Genomic DNA, 11098 nt, shown 5'->3' with positions numbered 1-11098 from the left:
TCCATCTTGGCTTCAAATTCGAAGTTAAAGCAATGATACTCTGCTGGGTAATCTTCCGGTTCTTTCCACCACACGTTCTCCAGCCAATTGGTGGCTGGACTAAACTGGATAAAAAGCACAGTCTCAATAGCAAGGGGACAGGGTAGCAGGTAGATTGTGAAGGAATTTCAATTAGGTTACAACTGAGAATACGCAATCTAATATAGTTGAAGGCAGTGAAGCTCAAATTTTATTGTGCATACTAATCAACTGAGGATCTTGTTAAAATGTAGATACTGTGTCTGGGTTTGAGCTGAGGGCTGAGATTCTACCTTCCTAATGAATTAACAATGCTCATGCTGCTGGTCCAGGAAGATTCCACGTGCAGTGAAGCAACTAAGCCCAGGCACCACAACTCCTGAGCCACATTTTGAGTAGCAAGGGGCCAGTCCCCTCTAAATCCCTGTCTTTAAAGAGGAGTCATTTAGAGGGAGGCAAAAGGGACCTGTGGCACTACCTTCAATCTGCCTGCGTGCAACCCTGTGTATAGGGGCTGGTCACAGTTGGGGCCTGGCCCCAGGTCTCCTCGGGGCCCCAGTCAGCCTTGCCACTCCTCTGGGCTGCACACAACTTTAAAATCTCCTAATTCTAAATGTCTTTGCTACTCCCCCTAGGAAAAGACTGTGCAAGAAATGAATTCATTTCGTGCTCAGCAGTGCCCACCCCAGTATATACTCGATAGGTATGTGCTGCTTTGGATATTTGGAGAAATGAAACAAACTCCCTTGGTATCAGGTAGAAAGGAGGCAGAGATAAGAGTACCAGGAAACCAGCAGTTATGGGGACCATTCTGCCCACCATGGTGTATGAATACACTTGGGGACTTTCTTTTATTAATTTATGGTTGTGCTGGGTCTCTGTTGTTGTGTGTGGGTTTTCTCTCGTTGGGGCGAGTGGGGGCTACTCTTCGTTGTGGTGTGCAGCCTTCTCATTGCGGTGGCTTCTTTTGTTGCAGAGCATGGGTTCTAGGGTGCATGGGCTTCAGCAGTTGAGGCTCGCGGGCCCTAGAGCACAAGCTCAGGAGTTGTGGTGCCTGGGCTTAGTTGCTTCACTGCACTGCAATCTTCCTGGACCAGGGGTTGAACCTGTGTCCCCTGCATTCGCAGGTGGATTCTTATCCACTGTACGACCAGGGAAGTCCCTGCAGGCTTTCACATGGAAACATCCATGATGAGAACAACCTGTCACAAAGGGTTCTGCAGGAATGAAGGTCAACAGGAACACTCATAAATTATTCTCATCATTCTGCTTGTTCCCACCTAGATCAACTCAGTCCTCCGCCTTGCTCCAAACTTTAGGAGGCTGACCTTGAAAGACTGTCACCTGGGCACCTCTGCTCTCTAGCTGCTAGTTGGGATCTGCCAATGAGACACACCAACATAGAACTGGCAGGTGAGAAGAGAGGGAGGAGTAGCACGTATACTGCCCACCTCACCACGGCTCTGACAGAGGCCGCAGCCCCTGTAGCCACTGCGTGTGTCTGGCCCACACCAGGTCTCCAGCTCTTGCTCCCTCCTCTTCCCCCTTCAAGCCCATGATGGCAGCACTTTTCCACTGTTGCTGGTGCCTGGTGCTTGCTTAGTCGTTCAGTCGTGTCCAACTCTCTAGGGCCCTATGGACTCTAGCCCGCCAGGCTCCTCTGTCCATGGAATGTTCCAGGCAAGAATACTGGCATGGGTGACCATTTCCTACTCCAGGGGATCTTTCCAACCCAGGGATCATATCTGCTTCTATCTCCTGCATTTGCAAGTGGATTCTTTACCACCGAGCCACCTGGGAAGCCCACTGGTGCCTGGGGACTTCGCCATTTCTTGTTGGTTCTCCTACCTCTGCCCTCTGCACAGTCTGTTCACTAAGAACTCTTCAGTTAAAGCTTTTTTTTCTGGTCTGCACTGCATGGCTTGTGGGATCTCAGTTCCCCAACCAGGGATTGAACCTGGGCTGTGGCAGTGAAAACCCAGAATTCCAACCCTGAGGCTACTGGACTCCCTTCAGTTCACTGCTAGGAGCCTGGGTGATTTTAAGTCATCTCTGAGGGTAAATAGCTCAAGAAGTCATAAGAACTAAGCCATGAAGGCCCACACACAGATCTTCTCAGGGCATCCTTCTCACAGGATCCAAGGGCAAGCCAGGTGGCCCCCCTCACACAAAGCACCCAGATCATTCAGTTTCTCTTTGCTCAAATGAGTTCCTCGAGATTGGGGTGAGTGTGGACAGAACAATCCATTTGTGACTTGGCTGGCCACACAAGGAGCCGACCTCATTGCTGAGGTCACTGGCAGGGTTAGAAATTGTAGGGAGGAGCCAGACCCTTAGTGAGTACCTGGTTAGAGGGGAACCACTCTTTTCTGGTTGTGTTGAGGTGCTGAACAAGTAAAAAGCCACAAAGTCTCGTAATTCAGTTGACATTTAATTACAAGGAACCCAGGTTCTGAGACAGGGCAGGAGATGGGAGCCAGCAGTTCCCCGTAAGCCTGAATGGCGGAGGCTAAGGAGATGGGGACACGGGGAACATGTGGGTGGGGTGGGGCCGCTGGCACAGTGTGTCCTGCCCAAAGCTGAGGGTAGTGGCCACTGGGAGTCTGCCCCACGGCTGGCCCAGGCCTGCCATCACTCCATGAGGCAGAACTCTGTCTCTTGCGGTCGCATGTTGGGTAACACATACAGAGCCACAGCTGCAAGAGCCAAGAACACCACAGGCTTCCACATCCCAAACATGTTCTGTGGGGACCAAAGACAGATGGTGAGTGCCCAGCCTTCTGAACCCTTCCCTAAGCCAGAGAACACCCTGCCTACTGGTGCTGAGAGATACCTCAGCAACATCATTATGGTCCAGTCTCTCTTACCTCCTGGGTGACCGCTGCAGACAATGAGGGCTTAGCTCCGGCACCACTAGGTATCTGGAACAACACTGGATCACCTGAGTGGGCTGCCTCTACTCACGTCCCATGGGGTGTAAAGAAAACCAGCCCCTGTGTGTAGGAGGCAAGCTCAGGAGCAGATTTTTAGAGCATCCAAATGGTTGCCACAAAGGATTAGATGCCATGGTAGGAAAAAAGAGGGTAAATTTAGGTCCTTGGGAGAAGCAGAAGCATCATTAGCTTGATGGAGGAAAAGTGAACTCAGAGTCAAGAAGGAGGATGATAAGACTTGGGGGGAGAAGGGAAGAAACTGCACCACGGAGTATAAGCCAATGTGAGGTTCTTATGCAGCCCAGACTGTCTGTGGAGGACGATATCCTTGAAGGATGAATTCAAGGAAGCCGGTCACTGGCCCTGGGAGGCAAACACCAGGGTCATTAAAACACCTCCAGTAACCGGCCCTGGTGACTAGCCTCCTGAGCATGTGCTGGAGTTGCTGAGGCTTCCAGACTTTGCAGACCACAGCAAATCCTGCTGATTCTTGGGACCAAAGGAAAAGCATCACTCAGGGAATGTGACGTCTTGGACAAGAAAATACATATACTTGGGAAATTGTTCTTATTTTATATTCCTTTTTCTTTTAAACTTAGAAGACAATTTGGATTTTGAGTCATAAGTATAAAGGCATAAGGCATAAAGTAACAGAAGAATGGTTTTAGGTAAGGACAAAGAATAACTCACTACGCTAAGGATGCATTTGCTCAGAGAAAAATGGGTCTAAGAAGATTTTTTCTGGGGAGTGCTGCCTCATTTCATTGTGGCATCATTGTTATGCCTTTTAGGTGTACTGTTTCCACATTTACTTTCTGTTTGTCCTACTGTTTTCTGTTCTGTTGTTTCTCCTTTCTTGCCTTCCTTGGGTTAATTTAAAAGTAATTATTGAATATTATCTTTTGGCCTTTTGGCCATACCTCTGTATTTTAAAAAGAGAATTTTTAAGCCAAGGATAAAGATCAAAGAAAATCTCCTACATTTGTAGAAAGAGGTACTGAGAAGAATAGAAGATATGAAATGAAAGAAAAGCAAAACCATGTTGGAAGTGCAATACAGAGTAATTCACGTGAGAAGATAACTGAAAAGGGAGCTAGAAAAAACATTTACTCAGATGCTTACAACCTGACATGCATTGCGAAAAATGTCAGTCTGGGACTTCCCTGGTGGTGCAGTGGTTAAGAATCTGCCCTGCAGTGCAGGGGATGAGGGTTTAGGACCTGGTCAGGGAACTAAGATCCCACGTGCCGCAGAGCAACTGAGCCTGTGAGACACAACTAAGACCCGATGCAGGCAAATAAATAAATTAAAAAAAGAAAAATATTAGCCTGAGGTTCTTAAAGGAGGAAAGAGCTGAACCCATAAATATGAACTGGTGGCCTTTTACACTCGGCAGAGGCGAGACTTTAGACTGGTTGAGGGGAGGGTGGGTGTGGATGTCCCTAAGGAGTGAGTCATGTCAGGCTTTCTTTTCAGACTGCATTACTGAATTGACTGATCAAGGAAATCCGTGTTTTGGGGACTTAATCAAGGTGTTTGACAAGATTTTCCATGCTGTCCTTGGAAAGAATATGAGAAGCCAAGAGCAGGCTGACAGCAGCCTGCTGCATGGGCACTCGCGTGTGACCAGTGAGCCTGAGAGCCTGCAGAGGGCCTCCAGAGGCTTGCCCTCACCTGTAACTCAGGTGAAGACGAGATGGTGGCTGGTCACCCCTGAGTGTGAGGTGAAGCTGGGAGTGAACATATTTTGAAACCACAGGGCCAAGAGAAAAAACAAACAGAAACAATCTATAGGTGAGAACAGTGGACAATGAACTAGATTTCAGAGCTGAATGGAAAATTCTGTCTTGGATCCAAAAAATCAACTGCAGGCAGAGGACAGGGAAAGAATGCTCAGCATATGCAATGTGCAAAGGGGTTTTATAAACAATACATGATATAAGTTAGCAATGTGGTATTAGTTAGCAAGAGAGCCAATGAGATCTGAGGCTGCACTAAGAGGCTGCTGAATGGTGTCTTCCTAACTACTTGGAAGTAACCAAGGAAAACTGCTCAAAATAAGGAGAGATACAGTGAAACAGGATGAGAATTTTTTTGTTTCTTTTTTTGGTCACACTGCATGGCATGTGGGGTCTTAATTCCTCAACCAGGGGCTGAACCCATACCCTACCTGCAGTAGAAGCACAGAATCTTAACTACGAGACCACAGTGAAGTCCAAGAGATTAGAATCTTATCTGATGCTAATACTAAGACCTTAGAATCTGATTCACAATTTACTGGCTGTATTACGTAACCTCCCTAGGCCTTAGTGTTATCATGTATAAACTGACGATAGCTACCTTGTTGGGTTGTTGCGAGAATTAAACAAGGTGATTAGAACAGTGCCTGGCATATAGTATGCATTATGTAAGAAGAGTATGCGCTCATTATTATTTTTGTGGTGTTCTATCATTTATAAAATATTTTCATACACATGAACTCATCTGTTCCTCATATGAGGAAGCCAGAGGACTTACCATCTTTTGCTTACATTTGAAGAGACTAATGTTCAGATTATCCATTTTTCCCACTGGGACTGAGCTGTAAGTAAGAGACAGACTCACCCAACATCCCTGCCACACTCTGAAGCCTCAGTTCCTGGATCGGGGGGCGGCATACTAGGGCACAGCCAGGCTCTGGGCTAACAGGTTCCTCCCAGAGGACCCTTACCCAGGAGTTCCTTCAGCTCCCTTGGACCAGGCCTGGCTGGGTGTGAATTGGTGAAAGGTTATGGCTGAGTGCTTTGGGTCTCATCCCACAGGGAGGAACTCAGAAATCCGGGAGTGTAGAGGGAGAGAGTCCTCACACCAAAGGAGTTAGACCATCCGAGAGAAGTAACTAGAATGTCTAACAGAAGGGAGGAGACGGGTTGAAGAGAAAACAAAAGGTGAGGAGGAAAACAGGAAGGAGAGAAAAGGAAACAGAGATAAATGCTACGACGAATGGTCCAGCAGTTACTCTGAACCTGCGTGTGCTCTGAGCCAACCGCACCCCATTTACAGGGACGTTAGAAGAGAGGGTAACCCACTCCAGTGTTCTTGCCTGGAGAATCCAGGGACGGCGGGGCCTGGTGGGCTGCCGTGTATGGGGTCGCACAGAGTCGGACACAACTGAAGTGACTTAGCAGCAGCAGCAGCAGCAGAAGAGAGGGTGGGCGATGGAAGTGGCAGGCGGAGCATGAGAAAGGAGCCAAAATGGGCCAAGGGAGAATAGTTTATGGGTTCTGCAAGGATTCTACTTTGGGGTGTTCTACATTCTACCTCCTGAACTTGGTGTCCTGTTAACAGATCAGATTACGTGGATTGGTGCCCAGAATATATCAGTTTGGTTCCCTGAGAACACAGCATCTCTGGTGAATGGAAACTTTTCACCAATACCACATCCTCTTCAGAAAGTCTAGCTTGGGAAGCCAATTACAACAGAATCTGACCCCTCAAAAGAGATGTGGGTTTCTTTTTCTGATTTTTTTTGGAGACCAGAATTCCCAAACCAGAGAATGTCTCAGTAGGAAGTATATAATATGGTGGAGTTTGATGCCAAGGCTGACAGACAACTGAGACTGCCCTCATACAAATGACCCTGGGGCTCACAGCTCTCCAGACCTCCTCTCTCACCCAAGTGGGGAGGCGGTAATTAATGGTTATAGTAAGAACTTAGCTCTAGGGCTAAACAAAGACAAAGAGCAGCCAGGCGAGCCTTGCAGTCAGACATCTCTCATTGGAAGTAGTTGAGGGGGCTCTGAAAGTAGCCACAGGGCTGCAATCATCCAGATTTTTCCAACCCAGAGGACAGAAACTCAAACTGTGTCAATGGTGAGCATTCCAACTCCCCACACATTAGGAAGACATGCTCCGAGATGTTATGGGCTTTGTGGTAGCCCAATGGGAAGCCAGGACTAACACTCAGTCATTACTGTCACCTGTTGTAAAATGGCAAAAGCAAGCAGCAAGCCGCTGAGAGACAGGGTGAAGAGGAGAGGCCAGGGCAACCTGCAACCCCCTCTACCCCTCGGAAGGAGAGGACGCAATACCAGTACCTGCATTAGGACGACGTCTCGGCCCACCAGCACCAGAGCAAAGCCGATATGACCACCAGGCCTACAAGAGGCAAGGAGAAGATGGGGGGATCGGGGGCGGGGGATGACTGCAACATGTCAAATGAGGAAGAGGCACGAGGAGAGACCAGGAGATGAGAGATGGTATAAAAAGACAAACACACATGAATCCAACAGATAATGAAGATGATAAAACAAAGGGAAGAGAGAAAGAGATTAAAAGGTTAAACAACAGGTCAGCAAGAGCAGTGGTGTTTCTTTTCCACAACTCGGGCCTGGTTCTTCTTGTAGGTGGCCTGCAGAAGATGCAAAACTGAACGGGTTAAAAGCAGCAGCTTAGGTCCAATTCGGGACCAGGTTTCTGGCTTGTCATATCCCACTTGTATCTTGTCAAGCCAGGGTTATCTGCACCAAGACATTTCCTGTGGATCAGTACCTCTGGCAAAGTGAAGCTCCAGGGAGTAAAGCTGGGCGCTCCAGATGTGCAGGATGTCTGCTCCGCCTGGGTCACTCTAGGAAGGGCAGTCTTCTGCCAGGCCACCTCGCCCTTTGTTAGCCACGTGTTTTGGCTGCTTTCCACCAAGTCTGTGTTCTGGGCTCTGGTCCCTACCATCCCCTAGGAGTCTGATGCTGTCATTGTGAGACAAAATGCACTAAAACAAGCTGACAATGGAGAAGGTCTAGTTGTGACTGCAACTGTCTTCCAGAGAGAAACTGGATTTGCAGGTAGTAACATATATGCCAGAGAAGGCAATGGCACCCCACTCCAGTACTCTTGCCTGGAAAATCCCATGGACAGAGGAGCCTGGTAGGCTGCAATCCATGGGGTCGATAAGAGTTGGACATGACTGAGCGACTTCACTTTCACTTGTCACTTTCATGCATCGGAGAAGGAAATGGCCACCCACTCCAGTGTTCTTGCCTGGAGAATCCCAGGTATGGGGGAGCCTGGTGGGCTGCCGTCTATGGGGTCGCACAGAGTCGGACACGACTGAAGCGACTTAGCAGCAGCAGCAACACATATACCAGTAGAGCTGCCTGTAAAAGAGGCAGGACCCATGGAGGCAAAGGGACATCTCCATAAGCAGACACAAGAAATGTACTAGATTTTGAAGTAGAAAAATCCAGGCTGCTGTCTAGAAAGATGGCACATGAGGCAAGGATATCTTTGAGGAGGAGGTTCTGAACAGGCATGTGGCGGGATATAAAGACCTCAAAGAAATGGAACCCTGCAGGAGGGGCTGAGCTTACTCCTACTTCCCACATCCTAAGTCAAGGTCCTCTGTCAAAAGATTGACAGAGAACTGTAACTGGGTCCTTGGCCCGTGCCACAGACTGACAGAAAATTCCAGAAAACCTTAAGAGTTGACTGGGACATCCCACCACAAGAGACTTACTTTCTTACCCTGTGTTCAAAGGGACAAAAATAATCAGTACTGTAAACTGAGGACTTCTTCAGATACTAATCAAACCTTTCAGAAATCAGAGCCCCCAGTTAACTTCAACCAGGGCAGAGATTCAGCTAGTATGTTCCTGTACAGATGTACCAGTTGTTAAAATATACAAATGTTTTTGTACCGTTGGTATGTTACCCAGGACACTCCTGTCCAACCTCCCAAGATCTGGTAACTAGAGGGTTAGGGCTCTGGTTGGCCTCCTGAGATTGGCCAACGGCCCCGCTGTACAGATGGAATGTCCCAGCACTTCTGATGGGCTCCGCCCCCTTCCTCATGCCTGTAATACTATATAGAACCCAGGAGGCACACCAGCCTCTCCACACCCCTCACGGCAACAGAAGTCAGCCCTAGGGGTGCACCCCGGGAAAGCAGGACTGGATGACTTGCCCCGGCTGACAGAAATGCCCATCAGTGTCCTCAGCGCAGCGCTAGCAGAGGGTGAAGAACCCTCCTGAAGTGACAAGGGCTACCTCATTGATGTAAGGAGGTGGGACTCCAACCAGCACACTGCGGTTCCCAGAAAAGGTGGTCCCCACCTCTACTCCCATTTCCCCAGTGTGGTGCCTCAGAGCTTCCAGCCTTTGTTCCTGCCAAAGTCCATCCAAGGGCTGGGCCACCCCCAAACACTGGCACTTGCAACCAAGATCCCATTTCCCACATGATCTAGCCTTCAGCTATGGTTACCTTTTTGCTCTCAGAAAGTTTGAGGGGGTTGCTTTCCTCTGAAGCTTCTTCGTCATCATCCTCCTCCTCATCGTCTTCGTCCTTACCCTCCTGGCTGGGGAACTCTTCGTCTTTCTCCTCCTGATCGTCCTTGAACTTAACCTCTTTAGGACCTGATGGCTCAGAAACCATTCCGTCCTGGGACTCCTCCTTTGTTCCCTCCTTGACTTCCTCCTCCTTTTCCTCTTCTGTTTCCTCTTTCTTCTCCTCCTTTGTTGGACCATCCAAGGATGTGTGGCTGGCCTTATAGTACAGCACCACCTCCAGATTCTGTGGGCGGGGGCAGGACCGGGGATGCTGCTGTCACCTTCAGGATGATGCTCAACCACCTCGGGAACACGTGCTTCCTGGTGTGTCATGGTGCATACACAGTACTGTGTCCCAGGACCCAACTGATGCCCCTGTGCACCATGTGGAGGGTAGCCACACCCAACTTCTCTGTGCCTGTACTACACCTACCTGGGACTACAAACCTACCTGGGACCACACACCTACCTGGGACCACATGTCTATCCGGGACCACACCTACCTGGTACTATACCTATCCAGCTATTAGCCATTTCCAACAGTTCCCAGAGCTAAAGATCCTACATCTCAACTGCTGTTTCCTACCCTTGCATGGTGGCTCCTATTTTATCCAATCTTCTTCCACCTATGTGTACACAGGGCTTTGAATAAATTCCTTTCTTTTCATCCATTTGGTGCTTCTCTTGGGCATGTGATCTAGGAAAACAACCTCCCATCCCTCCACAAATTGCACTGGGCTACCTGAAACAGTCATCTAGCCTGGGGGCTAAAGCTCCAGATCCAAGTGGTCCGTATTCTACCCTCCCCTTGACCTCAAAAGAAAAGGGAGGACCAAACAACTACCAAGATGGATCTACTATAGACGAGTTAAGAGACCCCAGAAGCTTCTCTACAGTGACCTCATCTGGTCACAGTGGTGATGAAGATGAATTTTCTTCCCAGGATCTCTGTTAACTTCCTACTCGTCTGACTACTAAGGTTACTACTCACCTTCGTGGTCTCAAGGCCGCTCTCAGTACTCTCTAGGCTTGGCTTGGCCACCTTTTTATTTTTCACCCCATTGGCATTCTTGTTCATGTTCTTGTTGCCGTTCTTGCCCCTGATTTCCTTGGTAACAGAGGACTTCTTCTCTTTGAGCTGGCGGAGCTCTTCCTGGCAGCACTGTAGCTGCCCCTCCAGCTGCTCCTGCACGGCCAGGAGCCGCCCCTGCTCATCCATGCTGGCCTGGTACTGCAGCTGCAGCTCCCGCAGCTTGGCCTGCAGTTCTTTGATCTGTTGGTAGTGAAGAGCCCATTACCCGTGGCTGGGCCTACGTGATCAGTCTGGCCCCTGTCTGGGGGTCCCGGCCTCAGGATCTCCCTGCTAAAGCCCGGGGGGAGGCAGATAATACAGAAAACATGAAAACCGTGGAAAATGAGCCTCAAAAGCAGTTTTACAAAGAGGTTCTCCCTAACTTGAGGCACCTGACTTACATCTAGTGTAAGTCTAATGTGATAAAAAAAAAAAAGGATGACTTAAATTATGCTTTTACTATGAACTGGTGGGGGAATGACTGCTGGACTAACTGAACCATGGGACTTGACTCAGGCTATTTCTCTAACAGGTCAATCATTACTATAGGAACTGTGTCGTATCCTTCTGAGACCAGACTGGGCTCCTGCACCTTGCCCTGGAAACAAAGGCAACTGCCAACCCTGCTCACTACTCACTGGTTTTTGTCCTTCCTGGCTTCTGGCAGCATACTGTGGCCCCCGAGGTAGGTACCAACACTAAGCAACAGAGGCCCATGTGTTTCCCGCTCTCTGAGCCTCTCCCATGCATACAGTGACCCCCACTGGACAGTGGA

The 11098-nt window shown here is 48.9% G+C and overlaps 1 protein-coding gene across 7 annotated transcripts in view; it reads right to left on the bottom strand.

Annotated features, from left to right (window-relative positions):
* Window positions 1-2430: 2430 nt before the first annotated feature.
* The window catches only part of CCDC136 (coiled-coil domain containing 136), a 28146-nt gene continuing 19478 nt past the window's right edge, over window positions 2431-11098 (bottom strand). For 3 of the 7 annotated variants that reach the window (XM_005205738.5, XM_059885933.1, XM_024991147.2), the window contains 3 exons: window positions 10243-10524; window positions 9187-9495; window positions 2431-2760 (listed from right to left, as the gene is read on the bottom strand). In XM_005205738.5, coding sequence (XP_005205795.1) covers window positions 2650-2760; window positions 9187-9495; window positions 10243-10524 — 702 coding nt within the window. In that variant the 3' untranslated portion in view covers window positions 2431-2649. The other 4 variants (XM_002686947.7, XR_009494260.1, XM_010804493.4 and 1 more) reach the window with 4 other exon arrangements.

This window comes from Bos taurus, chromosome 4, assembly GCF_002263795.3.
Source record: "Bos taurus isolate L1 Dominette 01449 registration number 42190680 breed Hereford chromosome 4, ARS-UCD2.0, whole genome shotgun sequence".
Classification (NCBI taxonomy): domain Eukaryota; kingdom Metazoa; phylum Chordata; class Mammalia; order Artiodactyla; family Bovidae; genus Bos; species Bos taurus.
Note: the sequence above shows the minus strand (reverse complement) of the source record. Positions and strands in the feature narration are given on the sequence as shown.